We start from the raw sequence: 15,724 nt of genomic DNA, 5'->3' as shown, positions 1-15,724 counted from the left end.
TTTTTAATAAAAACTAATTGTATGTTTATATATTGTTTTATATTTTTGTCAGAGTTACACCAGATCGGCTACTCCACGGGTTGAGCTGGGAGTGTTGATTTATGCAACACAGGTAGGCAGTGTTTTAATGTGTTTTAGGTTGATTTGATTAAAATGATTTAATAAGAATTTAACAATTTTTGTGTTTTTGTTTCACAGTTTTTGCACTGCCTCCTGCTGTCCTTTTAGCGTTTGGGTTTTCTTTGTTGTTAGTCCACCCAGTTATGATTGTTTTCTTTTTGTAGTATTTGTGAGGGCAGGCTGACAACCTGTCATTTATTTTGTTGGTTTTGTTTAATTGTTTGTTTTTTTGGCACTTCCCTGAATTGTTATATCTCGTTTGGCGTGATCCCCATTACCGGGGTTGACAACGACGGATAAAGTTAGCGGGGAATCCGTTTTATCTATGCAACAATAAATATCAATAATTAACTTAATTCTGGTTGTTGATTATTGCGCTTTGGCTAATTGAGCCTATAACAAGAATAATCTAGAAATGCCTAAGTTTAATTTCCAGAAACCTTTCGTTTTTTGGCCCAGATGTACTGCCATAGAAACCTGCTGATTCCCCCCGGACGGTTTGCTATGGACTCTTTATACAACAGCTTCCGTTTGGGAAAAGCGGCTCGGTCGTTTTCAGTCTGTTGAAAATGTCATTAGCCAAGGTAACAATTAGTGATGAACGTCGATCCGAAGCTCTGACAAGTAATCTGGAGAAAAGTTTTAAGAAGTTCGCCTCGTTATACGTTCGCAGACACGAAGGTGAGTTTTATTTTCTTTAAACTTTGTGGCTAACATTAGGTTTAGTTTATGCTAGTAGGCAATATTCTCGGACATTAATCCATTCTAACGGACTTTTTTTTTTTTTTTTTTTTTACCTCATTTTGTATTTATTTTCAAGTATATTATATGTGTTTATCGCCGTTAGTGTCAGAGACCAGGTTCGGGGGGGTTACGGTTCGGCCTTTTTGCTTCAGAACCATGAGGAAACGCAACAAGTCCGTAGCTTAACAGTAGAGCAGCTCTGGTGTCGGAGTTTGAGTTCCGCTGACTGTTCAGGTTCAGAGTTGTTGCTTTTAGATAAATATGGCCGTGTTTCTTAAGGTTTCCGTGTTATGTAGTTTTATTAGTTTTGCATGTTTCTTGTGAAGAGCTCAGATAGGACGGTGTTTACAGCTGTACAGGCGGATCAGTTGCTCGGCTGTTTGGCTTTGGCTAGCTACCTAAACATTTAGCTCCACACTAAATATTTAAGCAAACTGCCTGAAAAATTTAATACTTGGCTCTAAATATTTTTAAGCTTAATATTTAGTTGGTTCAAGGTTAAATTCACTGGACTACCAAAATAAAAGCTGGTGTTGAGATACCGTTGTGTTGAATCTGGTTTAATGTTGCTGCTATTGCTAACTGTCTGTTAGCTTTTAAAACGGGTCAGAATTTAAGTTGAAATGTTGAAGAAAAGAAACGAAGATTAAAACATAAAAAGGTTTGAAACCAGAAGTTTATAAAGAGGTTTTACAAACCCAACTTTTATTTTTGTGGTCCACTTCTGTTTTTTGAGTCAATTAGCAATTTAGCTAGATCAGTGTTTCCCAAGTCCTCAGGCCCCCCTGCTCTGCATGTTTTAGATGTGCCTCTACACCAGAACAGCTGATTCAAATGATTGCATGACATCTTCTGCAGCCACCAAGTCCTGCAGGAGCCTGTTAATCACCCAAAGATTAAATCCAGGTGTGGCAGAAGGGAAACACCTAAAACATGCAGTCAGGGGGTCTGAGGACTGGAATTAGGAACCACTGAACTAGATAAAACTGTCTAGTTAACTAGCTAAAGATTTGAGCTAGCTGCAGCTCAGTTGGGCTCCCGCTCTGCCTCTCCTTTCTGGAGAGGCAGAGCGGGAGCCCAACAAACCTAAAGCCAAAGTTCTGGTTTGATCCAAACTGCAGCTGACACCAGAACCAGAACCGCTTCCTCTCTGTTAGCTGCTTTCTGTTCCTGCTGAGTTTCTGCAGCTTCCTGTTTTCCCTGGTTAGAAAAGCAAACTGAGGAAAAGATTTTTAATGAGTTCTGGTTCCAGATTTTGGGTTTGGGCCTCAGGAAGCCGACATTAAACGCTGACATGTTTAGTTCTTATTGTCTGGGAGCAGAAAGGACCCCATGTTGTTGTTCTTCCCTTTATCCCGTCTAACGATGCTGAATGCACTAATTACACAGAGAAACACAGACGGACTGCGGGTTGCCATGGAAACCACTTATCCACCTGAGGATACTTTCACCAAAAGAGGAGGTGGATGAGGAAGAGGAAGGCCCCCAAAGATTTTAGCGGTCAGAGGTTGATTAGCATTCATGCCTCGTTAACCAAACCAGACTTTGACTAGGCAGACAGACTGGAGTTGGATGGTAGGAACTCAGCCTTTCAGTAGAACCAGAGGGAAGAAAAATGTAACGTTTAGAAGCTGAGATGGATCAGCTGGAGACAGTTGGAAGAGAATCCACACGATCTGGGAGAAAACGAAGCATCAGAATGAAACGGGAGGAACAGATGGAGACGGAGAGAAACCATCAGGATGAAAGATGGAGGAGGAGAAAAAGCTTCACATGAAGCTGAAGGAGCAGAAACCGATAGGAACCTGCAGCTTCACGTCTTCTCTACTTTCATTTATTTAAACAGAACTCTGTGAGTGAGGGAAGTTCTGGCCGGGAATCCTGCAGGACCGACAGGAAGCCCAGAAACGGAGAGATTTTAACAGACAGACGTCCACCAGCTAATTAAAGCGTCTTCATGTTTAAACTCCAACAGGTGGGTTTTTTTTCTCTCCACCAGGGGGTCTTTTTGTGGCTCTACTGTCCCTTATGTGACAGCAGGCTGACAGGAAAGGGCAGAGAGAGGGGGGAAGACATGTGGCAAATGTCGGCCGGGTCCGGGAATCGAACCCGCGACCGCCACGTCGAGGACTGAAGGCCTCCAAATGTGGGTCGCGCTGTCCCCTATGCCACCACAGCACGCCCCACCAGGTGGGTTTTTAAGTGATCTGAGCAGCAGCGCCCTCTGCTGTACAGAAACGGAAAGCACAACCTGAAGACAACAAAAACATTTCAGCCTGATTCTGCACTTCCTGCTTATTCCATCAGTTAATTTGTTTTCTCTACGTAGAAAACTCGTTCTGCTCTTTGAACATCATTCAGATTGCAGCAAAAAACGAATTAAATACCGAAAGCTACAAACTGATCAGACGAGAAATCATTTTTCTGCCCTCGTGACGCCCGCTTGTTTCGGCGCCCGCTCGTTGTGGCGCCCGCTCGTTTTGGCGCCCGCTCGTTGTGGCGCCCGCTTGTTGTGGCGCCCGCTCGTTGTGGCGCCCATTCTGTCATGAATAGATGCCATTAATGAACTCGACACTCGAAAGATGGCGAAGGTTCCCGCCACCCAGCGCACCGTTTGGACTTTTGAGGTGAAACTTTGAGGCTGCTTCCTGATCAGAAGTTGATGGTTCGGCGCCGATGCGGCTATCAGGCTAAGGTGAGACGAGGAAGAAGAGGTCAGAGGCGAAGACCACAGACTCGCTATCTTCTCCATGACATCACTTCCTGTCCTTTGTCTGCACACAGTTCTGAGCATGCTCACATCAAATCTGTCTGATGATGATGATGGTCTTCAGAGAGGTGAGGAAGAGGAGCAGCCTGACTGATGAAGGATGAGAGAAGAAGGTTTACAGGAGAGAAGTTATTTTATTTTGGAAGAACCAGACTTCCTGTAGAAACATCAACTTCTCTACCCTTTTCCTGATGATGAAGATGATGAAGATGATGAAGATGACTCTGAGGTTCTCTTGGTCGGTCTGAATCCTGACGCCGATCCGATCAGGTGGAGGAGGGTTCTAGAAGGGTGCGGTTCTGTCTTAAACTAAATGAACAGCTTGGAGCCAAATCTTTAGCTTATACGCTAATATGGAGTTAGCAAGCTACATATTTAGCTAACGTGCTAATTGGCTTGCTGATAAGCAGAAGTGGTCTATATAAGCTAAAGATTTAGCTTGCTAATGACATACTTAATTAGCAAGCTAAATATTTACATTGCTAGTTTAAATAAAGTAGTTTAGATCACTAGTTTATTTATTTGTTTCTATAAGTAGATAATATTTAGTTAACTAAATAAACATTCAGTTTGTAAACTAACAAACTAATTCTTAGTTTTTAACTAAACATTAAATGTTTGGAGCTAAATATTGGGTTTGAAACTGTTCCATTTTTAAATGACTCGGTAACATGGTGTGAATTTGACTGGACCAACCGGACCTCAGCCGGGCCGGAGATGAGACCGGTTCGGTTCGGTTTGGTCCGGTTCAGAGAAACGACTCACAAGGAAAACCTGCAACCTGATTGGTTAACAACAGATGCTGGTTCCTCATCATGTCACCAGTTAAAGTCTTACTGGTTGGAAACCAGTTCGGTTCTGGTTCTGCTCCGGTGAATGTCGGCCTGCTGCCGCCATCTGGTGGCGCCCTGCAGTACTGCACTCCGGTGAAAATAAAACAAATATTTCCTAAATGTTTCAGACATTAAAGCTTAACGTGAATTAAAGTTTTTAAATAACCAAAAATAAACTTTAAAGTTAAACTGCATTAAAACGTCAAAAGCTTTTTTGTTTTTTTGCTGCTTCTAAACATTTAACTGACACCTCAAAAAAATGAAGACTTCATAAATGTTTAGTAAATATTTTAATTTGAATTAAAGTTTGAGATTTTGGTACAAAATGAATCATTAACTTTGACACAATAAAATCAAAAGATTTTCTGGAATGAAACCATCAGAGTAGAAACAAAGTTTAAAGATTTAAAAAATATTGATTTTTAAAAGCTTTTAGATGTTCTGTTGCATTTAAACCCGCGGTGGAAAAGTTTAGAGCAGATTTCCTGTTGATATAATGGCGGGCTTTGTTTAGGCCGCCTGCAGTTAGTTATTATATCCAATAATATTTGAGATTATTCGGATAAATCAACATCACTATAAAGCTGTAAACTAGATCACCGCCACCAGGGGGCAGCAGAAGACCAGACCAACATGAAATCAGTTCAAATAAAATCAAACTTCTGTTAGAAATGTAATATTTATTCTGCTGGTTTGAACTAAAAAATGTGAACCATAAATTTGTAGAACTGATGCAAATAAAGTTGATTCTGATGGAGCCGACTGTCGACCCGACATCGGAAATAAAATCTTTCTCCTCCAGTTTCTGAAGCGACCATGAGGCTCCACTTCCTGTTGCTACAGGAAGTGGAGCAGGACCATGTGTCTTGTTCCCACGGAAACAGGCCTGCTGTTCCTGTAACACATGAAAGAAACGGCAGCAGCTGGACTCCAGCTGTTTACATGGAGCTCCACAGGGTTCTGCTTCAGGATCCATCACTTCCTGCTGGGTTTATTTAACTACAGCTGGAACTCTTCATCACTCCATTAATCCCACTTTCTAAGCTCCAAATGTCCTGTTGTCATTAAAACATTTAAATGTTTTCAGTTCCTCCTTCAGAGCGGCTGCTGTTTGGAAAGTTCAGAAAATTTACTTTAGTATTAGAGAAAAACAATGGAGTTCATTTTTACTGTCATGTTTTCAACATAAACAAGTAGATTAAATAGCAAATTATATAGTTTGGAACTGACTAGATAACTTTTTAAATATTTATCTCCAACTTTAAACATTTAGTTTACCAACTAAATATTTAGCTGGAGTAGAGATAAATATTTACATATAATGTAACTAAATAAGCTAAATAATTTGGAGCTAAATACTTAGCTAGCTAAATACTTAGCTCTGAACTAGCTACATATTGCTGATAAGCGGAAGTGCACTATCAAAATAAAAGCTGAGGACCTGCTATAGATCCGTCAGTGAACATCTGTTAGCCTTTAAAACGGCTCATCCTTCATTTTAAACTGAACTGTTGGAGAAGAAAAGAAACAAAGTGGTGACATGCAGTGGTTTGTAAAACCAAGCTTTTATTTTGGTAGTCCACTTCTGGTTCTCAGCTAGTATACAAACTGAAACAGTTAGCATGTTGCTAAGTAGTTAGTTTGTTATGACGAAATGATGAAAATATGAGTTGAAAGAATAAATAACCCAGATTATGGACACAGAACGGCTCAACGTGATGCAGTGAGACTTTAATTGAAAAGATGCAACAATTTACAGGATGTGGTTTGAACAACCTAGAAAACAACAGCAGTCGTGTGATCTGTGTGACGCCTGTTCCTGCGGTTCTCCTCGGACCGAGCCAGACATGAACAGAACAATAAGGCACTTTGGAGAACAAGCTAAACGACATTAGCTAGCAGGGCGTTCAGGTCCCACAGCATGACGCCGCCGCTGCAGAAACACGCTAAATGAATCCTGTAAACAGTGGAGTTTGGCCTGGAACCAGAATCAGGCATGAACGGTTGGATGAACGGTTGGATGCTCTGCTGTAAACAGGCTCAGCTAGGGCCTAATCTCTGACAAACTGAATGATTTCTTCTGAATCCATGCAAAACATCCGGGCAGAAATATCAAAAGAGTGAAAAAAGATCATCAAAAAAATCAACCATAACAAGACACTGAAGTCAGAAATATTAAAAGGTTCAACTATAGAAATACAAAATCTTAAATATTCAGCTGAAATATTTTTTCTCCAGTGATTCAAACGAGTGCTTCAGAAGGAAAAATAAAAGAATAAAACTTGACAGCATCATAATAAAGAGAAATAAAACTGGCAGTGGTGGGCACACTTCAGCTAATGTGCTAACAGTGGAGCTGACCTTTAGCTTAGCGCTGTAGCCAACTTTGAAAACATTTAGCTTGCCTAAATTAAGTTTTCCTGATACATTCTAAAGCGCTGATTTACTTGGCTGTTTTGTTGAAATAATTTTCATTTTGGATGAAAAAATTTCATTTTCTTCCAGAATATTTTTTTGTCAACAATCTGAAACCAGGAACTCCTCACGTTTTCCACCCATGATGCAGTGCACCTAATAACCCAATGCATGCTGTACCCAGAATGCATTGCAGTTCAAAAGTAAACAGTTAAAATGTCCTGATGCTAATTTGGCTAAATTAGCAACAGAGTTAGCAAAACTCAGTAATTATAAAACTCCCGGGTGAAAGAATCACTTCCTTTAGCGCAAAATGGTTTCACCTGTGGAGTGTGACATGGTTGAAGTTAGGACGTTAGCATTAGCTTCTGCTAAGTACTGTGAGGTATCGCTCTAGCATTAGCAAAACTAATGTTTGTTTAGCGCTTCAGGGTTAGCGCAGTGGTGCCCACCACTGAGCTTTGACATATCCACCTGCTCCAAATGCAAAATAAGAGCCCAGATTAGCAGCGATGCTACAGCTTGAACATGGTGGCCCATCAGTGAAACGTATACAACGTGAAGAAGAGTTAGCTTTAGCAAGCAGACGCAGCGTGTGATGCTAGGCAGTTGATCAGACAGAAAACCTGAGCTGAACTCGGAGACATGCAGCAGGTCGGAGCTGAAACATCTGATTCCTTTCTAAAGATTGTCAGAGAAGAAAACTCTATGCAGCCTCCAAGTGCAGGTCGGTTCTCTAGCTTCTGTACGGTTAGAGGGAAAAGATGGCCGCCCGCCGCAGAGGGCTGCTGCCGTCACACGCTGAGTCAGCGCCGTGAGAGTAAAATCAAGTCTTGGTTCAGTGTCCAGAGATCTGAAACATTCAGACTGAACAGACTTTGGTGCCAGAGGAAACGGAAACATCAATCAGGCAGGAATGTTTCTGTTCATGTTTTCATCTGGTTCCGGTTCTGGAGAAGTGACTTATGAAATGTTTTGAGTTCAGGAAGCAGAGAGGATTAAAAACCAAAGTTTAGCTTTGCTGATGTTTGTTCATGTTAGAGGATCAAACCAGAAAACTGATTTTATTTGGAACAACGGCCATCTTTAAACGGTTGAACCGCAGCTAGCGTTGATCAAACACCTTCACTGCAAAATTCATTTTTTACAAAATAACATTAAAACGTCCTTAAAGTTTTTAATCAATTAACTAAAGTGACTTCAAGCTGAAGGAAAGTTTGTTTTTACTAATTTATAATGTCATATAATCCACAGCATGTGCTCACTATTCTAGCATTAGCCTAACATGTTAGCCAAAGCTAACTTAGCTCAAGCTAAAGTTACAGAGAAGCAGATTTTGGCACAGATTTTACCAGACAGTTTATAAATATTTATTTAAAAAAATCAATAAATATTTAAAGTCTTAATTTAAAAAACAAAAAAAGAACTGACAAGCTAATGCTAGTTAGCTTCCGTTCAGGAAGCCTCTATGTAGTGTTAGCGTCTATGCTAACTTAGGTAAGACGTGATCAAATTTAGGCTTTTAACCAGAACTAAAAATTAAGAGGAATTTTTTAACATCTATAATAATAATTACAATAGATTTACAGATTTCATATGTTGATAGTTAATTTAACTTTTTAAAATGGCTTCAAAGGTAAGCTAACGATATGTTAGCTTCCACTGCAGCAGTAACGTCACTATTAAATTATTTTCACAGATTAAAGTAACATTTAATAATGCATAATTATAATGCAGGTGAATAATTATAAAGTCTGTAAAATAATTAGAAAACTGATTTTTTTCCTCAGGTTTTTATTTTTTATTTTTTGCTTTCTTAGATTCAAAAATTTAAGGCCTTCGAATGTTTGTGTAAAAAAACTCAATAAAACTGATATCAGGTTTGGAGAAATAATAAATTAGTTTTATCTCAGTTCATTTCTCTGAACTTTAGTTTGAATTTTAGATTTATTTTTTACAGAATTAATGTAATTATTAGCAGAATATTAAAGTCTAATGTTTGATTGATTGATGAGGCGATTTATTAGGTTTTTCATTCCAAAGTAAAATCATTTCTTTAGCTTACAGTTTTTCATTTTATACTTTATCAGGTTTTTGTATTTTGTGTTTTTTAATTGAGAGTAAAATCTGAGTTTGTGCATCAATACTGACAGAAAATCACAGATTACTAAAAACATGCAGAACCATCAGAGGTTTCAGTTTGTGCTTCAGCATCTTTAAATCTGCTTCAGCTTTTCGTTTCTCTGCTCAGCCAATATAACAAACATGCAGGTTTCATTTTGAGCGTTTTGTCTCTGAGCTTCGGCTTCTTTCTGATCCGTGCAACATCTGGTGCTTTATAATACTTCAGGTTTATTGTAAATAAGTGTGTGCTTGTTATAAATAATTCATCAGTGCAGAGATTTCCATGTGATCCTCTACATGAACAGGCTGCCGGTTCTGCTGCCGGTTCTGCTGTCTTTGGTTCTGTTTGCCGGTTTTTATGTTAATTCAGTTAAAAGCACCAAAATTCGACAAAACGTGACGAAGGTCTTCGGAACAATTCAGTAAAATTACCAACAGAAACGATCCTTAGATTTATTCATCGATTTGCTTCTTAATTTGGTCTGAAGTCATGATTTGCTGCACACTGCCGGCCAGCAGCCTGAAAAGCGCCATCCTGAGGTCCAAACTGGGAGGTTTTTATGAAAACATGAAGCTGAAACAGAAAATGTGATGCGGATCAGCTGCTGGACCGGACTGAACTCAGGTAAAATGATCCGGTCCGTCTGATCCAGTCCGCTTGCCGGTTTTGGTCCAGATTCTGTTTTTCATCCAATCAGGTTCGGTGAGCAGGTTGTTGCCGGGCAGGAAAGTGGAGCAGGATGCAACCGTCGGCCATTTTCACGACGAGTCACTTTTACTCCTGTTCACCTGCAGCAGGGAGGAGAGAAAAGCATGATGGGTAAAAACCACACAGGATCGGTTCCTGTTAAACCACCAGAGGTCACCGTGGGGTCACCGTTAGCTCAGAGGTAAGCGGAACAGCTTCTATGTTCACTGATCTATGCTGTTTGACCGATCCGTTAAAATGAGACAGAAATCGTAAAACAAGTAAAAACATTTTACAATAATTAGATTTGAAACGTTCAGATTACGACTTCTTAAAATCAGCCGATCTGCTGCGTCCGGGTTCCTCCATCATGGTTCTAGAGGGGCTTGACCTTTGAACCTTCCCATGTCAGGCTGCTGTCTTCCCGCTCTGGTGTTGAGCTAACTCACAAACTGACCAATCAGAAGAGAGGACGTACCGGCTGCCGGGCCGCAGGCGACGCTGTACGACGTCCACAGATTGACGACCATCAGGAACGTCGCAATCAAACCGAAAACCTGCAACCAGACAGCAGGGGGCGCCGTCAGCCGCCGACACAGCAGGAGGAAACAGGAGGTCCTTTCTGGACCCGAGTTATTCTGCCGCTGTTTAACCAGAGCGACTCACCGACGCCACCACCAGGGAGGAAACGGCGCCACATTTCACCGCAGCGATGATGGAGGCGATGAAGATCAGGACGGACCCGACAGAGTAGTGAAAGAACTCCTAAACACAGAAACTCTGATCATTCGTTTATAGAAAACCTTTAAATCGTGACACAGAATCAACCTGCAAACATTTTCTGATGAAATAAGATCAGAACCAGACGAGTTGGTTCATCTGAAGTAAAGATTGAAACTGGATTTATTTATTCTTTAAGCTCAGAGTTTAGTTCAGGTTCACGTCTGAGCACAGCTGGAATATTTCACCAGACTGGAAATGATTAATCTGGATTATTATCGATGCTAATCAGAAGCACTGCAAAAACATGAACGGAACTTAAAACCCCCAAAACAAATGCAACAGAAAAATGCTGCAGGAAGTGGAAGAAAAGATGCTGTAAAACTGCAGAAATCCTCCAGGCCACCAGGGGGCGTCTGGAGTCACTATGTAGCTATACAAAGCTGTGTTTTAAAAGACTTGAAGTACAGCAAACCTTTTCTTTCTCCTGGACATCCCATCTTTATGGAGGTCTGGTCTCTGGTGTGGCGTTCGGCTCCCCCTGGTGATCTGGAGGATTTCTGTCTGCAGAGTTTCAAACTCACTGTTTTGGTCTTTGTTGCATTTTCTTCTGCTTCTGGTTTCTATAGCTGCACTTTTCTGTTTTTTGTGCTTTGCATCATTCATGTGTTTGCTCCAGACACCCCCTAGTGGTCTGGAGGACCTGGATGTTTTATACTGCTGTTGTTTTTGCAATTTGTAGTATTTTTCTGTTGCTTTTGTTTTTGTTGTGTTAGTGAGTTTGCATTGTTTGTGTGTTTGCAGAAGGAAGTTGGAGGAAAGAAGAAAAGGTTTGCTATACTTCATGATTTTTATGATATTATAGAAAAGCAGCATGTTTGCGCAGTCAATATTACTGACTCTAGAGTCCCCCTAGTGGACGGGAGGTGGACTGTTGTTTTGTGGAGCCAGTTTGCAGCGTTTTATTCTTGTAATTTTGGAGCAACGCTGACGAGGCGTTCCAGTCACTGGTAGACATGAATCCATGCAGACCTTTGTCACTTTTTAATATTTAGAGACTAGAATAAATCCTGAAACTGAAACCTGGTCCAGCCGGTGTTTCCTGCGTCTAAGCTAACATCAGAGACGTTTCTCTGCTTTTCAACCGGAGCAGTGGCCTGACGCGCCACTCACTTCCTGTCGCTAACCCCAAGGTCCGATGGGAGCAGAAGGAGCGTCTCACCGCCAGTGGCCAGTTGATGCAGGGCATCTTCACCTGCAGCCTGCACAGGTGCATGAGGAAGAAGATGAGGAAGGCCACCAGGAACCAGAGCACCACCACCTCGAAGAACTGGAAGGCGTACCAGCTGGGCCAGCCGCGGGCCAGCCGGACGCACAGGAAGGCAATGAGCAGCGACAGCTGGAGGCAAAACACGGTCCGTTAGCGCCAGAACCAGAACGGGCCGAGCAGAACCTCAGAACCTCAGACACACACAGGCTGGACCACAAAACAGATAAACCAGCAAAACCACACAGAGACCAGAACGGGTCGGTTCTGAAGTAAACCTGTTCCAAACGACCAGAAAGACAATAAATTAACAGGAAACATTAAACAAACACTAAAAATAGAAGAAATAAACCAAAAGAAGACGAAACAAATGGAGAAAAAACAGAAATAAATGACGTTAAAGTCAAAATAAAATAAAAATAACCCAAAATAATCAGCTGACTGCATGTGTAACAAGCTGATAGAATTAGCATCATCTGTAATTATCTTGCATTATTAATTTTAAACTTACAGCAAACTAAAAAATTGATTCTGAAACAAAGTGGCATTTAAATGTGCCGTATTGTTTTAACTATAAGGGAAACTGGTAAACACTACATTTACTGTAAAAAATGACATATTTTCCAAGCTGTGGCAGAAATCAGCCTAATATTTGTGTGCAACCAGCATGTTATAGTATTTAGTTTGAATTATTTTACTCTGTGCAGAGGGAACTATGATGTGGGAGTCTGAAGCAAACAGATTTCACAAGAAAAGGCTTAAACTTTGGAGAAACTATCATGAAAAACTCATTTTTAAAAAATCCTCAAAAGATAAATGATGAAATGCACAGAAATAACTTGCTGGTTGTCTGTGCCACGGAAAGGGGCTTCCTGAACCCGGGGCCCTGTTTTCTACAGCTCTGTCCATGTTTGGGTCAAGAAAACAATAAAGTTTCGGCTCCAATAAAACATTTTAAACATGTGAATTCATCAGAAACACAGCGGCCGGCTTCCCCAGCTAACGGTACCGGAGCCAGCGGACCGGGCTGAGGCTCGACCCTCCCCGCCGGCCCGCGGCGCGGCGCGGCGCGGCGGCTCTCACCAGCTGGCCGATCTTCAGCAGTCCCGGGATGGTCCGGCTGTATCCCAGGTTGAGGCCGCCGTCCCCGGAGGACCTGCCGCCGGAGGGCGTGCTGCTGATGGCGGTGAGGGACATGGCGGCGGCTCCAGCGGAGGAATTGACCGCTTTTGGTGAAGTTTAACCGCAGCGGAGCGTCGATGGGAGCGGACCTTCTTCTCCTCCGCAGGTAAGCTAGCGCGGATACACCCGGACACTTCCGGGAGGACTTTCACAATAAAATCCAAGAGAATATGGCCAGATGTGATAACAAATTATGCTGGATGACGAATCGTCCAAGTTATTCAGATAAACGATAAAACTGTTTTTCAACCATTTTTAACTAACATAGTTGTAATAACATTGAATTCTAATGAACATTTAACATTGGAAGATATTTTAAATATTCAAAGTAAATAAAACAACAGAAACAAGAAATAAAATGAATTATGGGGATGTGCTGTAGTGGCGCAGGGGTTAAGTACAGCCCTCATAAAGAGCCCTTAGTCCTCGACGTGGCCGTCGCAGGTTCGATTCCCAGCCTGGCAACCTTTGCTGCATGTCCTCCCCCTTCTCTCATTACCCACTTTCCTGTCAACTAACTATCAAATAAAGGCCACTAGAGTCAATAAAACCTTTAAAAAAATAAAATTAAAAAAATGAATTATGAAGTCTCTGTGAACAAAAGTGTCCTTCAAAAAAGATTTAGTTGAGACCAAAACTGAAGACTTTCTACCAAAAACTGGATGATGAAAACCTAAAATGGCTGCTGCGCCAACTTCCAGAGAGGAAGACAGAGAGCTGTCTTCCTCTCTGCTTATAAACCAGTGTTTATAATGTTCACTGAAGGCAGCGGGACCCAGACAGAAATCCAGACCAGAACATCATCAGACCCAAACGGTCACCGTGTGGAACGGCCGCCATCTTTACCTCTGTTGGCTCATCAGCAAACGGTCCAGAGCCGTGTTCCTAAAGAATCCTGACACTAAAAGTAGATCTTAGTGACATCATTTCAAAATGTTGGAGAGGAGCTTCAGTGATCTTCAGTCTGAAGCAGGAAGTAGATGGACAGGAAGTAGACGGAGCTCTGCCACCAGCAGGTTCTGATCTGTGATGCTGAGAGGAAATCCATTTCATTTTATCATGACTCACTTTATTAATTCAGTGTAGATTGTATGAATGATTGTAACATGTTTTAAAGGTGCAGTCTGTCAGAGCTGCTGCCATCTAGTGGTCGAAGGGAAAGGCGTTTCCAATCCCTGCCTTGTTCCAACAGTCTGTTTGGATAAAGAAACTCCACTAATACAAAACTGCATTTTTCAGTGGAAAGATTGTTTATCTTTTAATTATCTTAAAATTTTCTTCTAACTTTACTAATTCTTACGCCACTACGGGCTAATTGTTAGCATCAATTTAAACTTATTTCCTAAACCTATTTTCGTTTCATTAACTTGAACTAGTTTTGTTTATTACTAAACAACAATTTCCATTAATCAGCATAAAACCACTGCAGCGCACTGAGAAGAAAAGTGAAACAGAAATTTAATAAAAATCACAGAAACATCAAGAAGCATAAATTTAACAATCAATTTTCATTAAACGGTTAAAATGTTTCACATTTTTATTGTTGCTGTGAAGAAAACAGTTGAAGAGCTTTTATTTTGAAAGGAACATCCTGAGTGAGCATCGTTCAGGCGGTTCGGTGTGTGAGGTTGACAGGTGGGTGTGGCCTTCATCAGGAAGCACTGCAGCATCATCATCATCCTCATCATCATCATCATCATGTGAAGCCTCAGTCCAAACAGGAACGTCCAGCAGAGACACTGGGGGACCGAACCGGACCGGACCGGACCGGACCGGACGGTGCTGCACATTCAGCATTTTCTAACCAAGCCTAGCTTCCGCAGCTCCAGCAGCTTCAGCTCAGAGGTCACTCAGAGGTCACTCAGAGGTCAGGTGATGAAAACATGAAGAAATCAAATCCAGATCCGGCTGCACGGATCCAGGACTGACAGATATTTTTCAGGAAACATTTCAGTTTTCCAGTTCACTGAACCAACTGGTCCCAACTTTCTGTCCAATCAAACGGCTCAAAGGGAGGTGGGCGGGGCTTCAGCCGCCGCTATGGAGCTGACCAATCAGAGCGGCTTCTGTTACCGGTCAGGATGTGATGAGAAGTCATGTGACCGGCGGTCACCATGACAACCAGATCCAAGCTGGACTTTGCTTCTGATGGAAACGTTAAAACCAGCAGTGAGACGAGAGCCGCCATCTTTTTTTGTTGTTGTTATTAAAGTTTTTATTATTTTTAGAACACCCATGTATACAACCTCTCCCCATAAAAAAATAAAAAACACAAATAAAACAGAGCAAAACAAAACAAAACCACCAGGTCAGTGCATATCTACTCAATAAAAGTTTCACAAAAAAATTGGCTTAAACAAATATCCTCGATGTTGGCAGAAACAGCCACAGTAAACAAATAATCACTCGTCAATACTTTCCAAAACTGCAGTTCATCAGAGGAATTTACTTGTCCCAGGATTGCAGAAGAGAAAACCGTTCCAGGATTTTGTGAAGTTTTCTGTCATTATTTGTTCATATGACACCATTTCCAACATCAACTCCAACCAGTTTTTAATATTCGGAACAGTTGAAGATTTCCATAGTGTGAGGATTATTCTGGCAGCCGGGACCGTCCCCCCCTCCCCCCCCAGTCCCCCCCCCTGCACCGCGGTGCTCTGGTGTTTTGACATATTAGGCATCACTGGGTTTCCCCACAAATATCCACTTTCCAGTGTGTTTTAATACGTCTTTCCAGAATGAGGAGATACATTTACACTCTCATATCACATGTATAAAAGTTCCTGGTTCTGTTTTGTATTTCCAGCACAAGTTATTGGTGATCAGGCCCATTTTATGGAGCCTGGATGGGGTGAAATAAA

The 15,724-nt window shown here is 41.5% G+C and overlaps 1 protein-coding gene and 1 long non-coding RNA gene across 3 annotated transcripts; one reads left to right on the top strand and one right to left on the bottom strand.

Annotated features, from left to right (window-relative positions):
• The first annotated feature begins 618 nt into the window (after positions 1-618).
• Positions 619-11,741, top strand: LOC122830643. The gene is made up of 4 exons (XR_006370567.1): positions 619-801; positions 9,802-9,896; positions 11,219-11,244; positions 11,608-11,741. It is a non-coding gene; the product is annotated as an uncharacterized LOC122830643 (long non-coding RNA).
• Positions 6,178-13,177, bottom strand: cmtm7 (CKLF-like MARVEL transmembrane domain containing 7). Of its 2 annotated transcripts, none has more exons than XM_044116159.1 (5): positions 12,765-13,177; positions 11,588-11,813; positions 10,361-10,459; positions 10,173-10,251; positions 6,178-9,795 (listed from the first exon to the last, which is right to left on the bottom strand). In XM_044116159.1, exons 1-5 carry the CDS (start codon positions 12,876-12,878, stop codon positions 9,792-9,794), a joined length of 522 nt encoding a protein of 173 aa, XP_043972094.1. In that variant the 5' UTR covers positions 12,879-13,177; the 3' UTR covers positions 6,178-9,791. The 2 variants fall into 2 exon arrangements, with proteins under 2 accessions (XP_043972094.1, XP_043972095.1); XM_044116160.1 differs by having other exon boundaries at positions 11,637-11,813; positions 12,765-13,139.
• Positions 13,178-15,724: the final 2,547 nt, after the last annotated feature.

The sequence above is a fragment of the Gambusia affinis genome, linkage group LG05 (genome assembly GCF_019740435.1).
Source record: "Gambusia affinis linkage group LG05, SWU_Gaff_1.0, whole genome shotgun sequence".
In the NCBI taxonomy this organism is placed as follows: Eukaryota; Metazoa; Chordata; class Actinopteri; order Cyprinodontiformes; family Poeciliidae; genus Gambusia; species Gambusia affinis.
Note: the sequence above shows the minus strand (reverse complement) of the source record. Positions and strands in the feature narration are given on the sequence as shown.

Coding starts and splice junctions, on each gene's coding strand:
- cmtm7 (XM_044116159.1), bottom strand. CDS start 12,878: ATGTCCCTCACCGCCATCAGCAGCACGCCCTCCGGCGGCAGGTCCTCC. Junction 11,814..12,764: donor TGCTGAAGATCGGCCAGCTG/GTGAGAGCCGCC, acceptor TTTTGCCTCCAG/CTGTCGCTGCTCATTGCCTT. Junction 10,252..10,360: donor CCTCCCTGGTGGTGGCGTCG/GTGAGTCGCTCT, acceptor GTCTGGTTGCAG/GTTTTCGGTTTGATTGCGAC.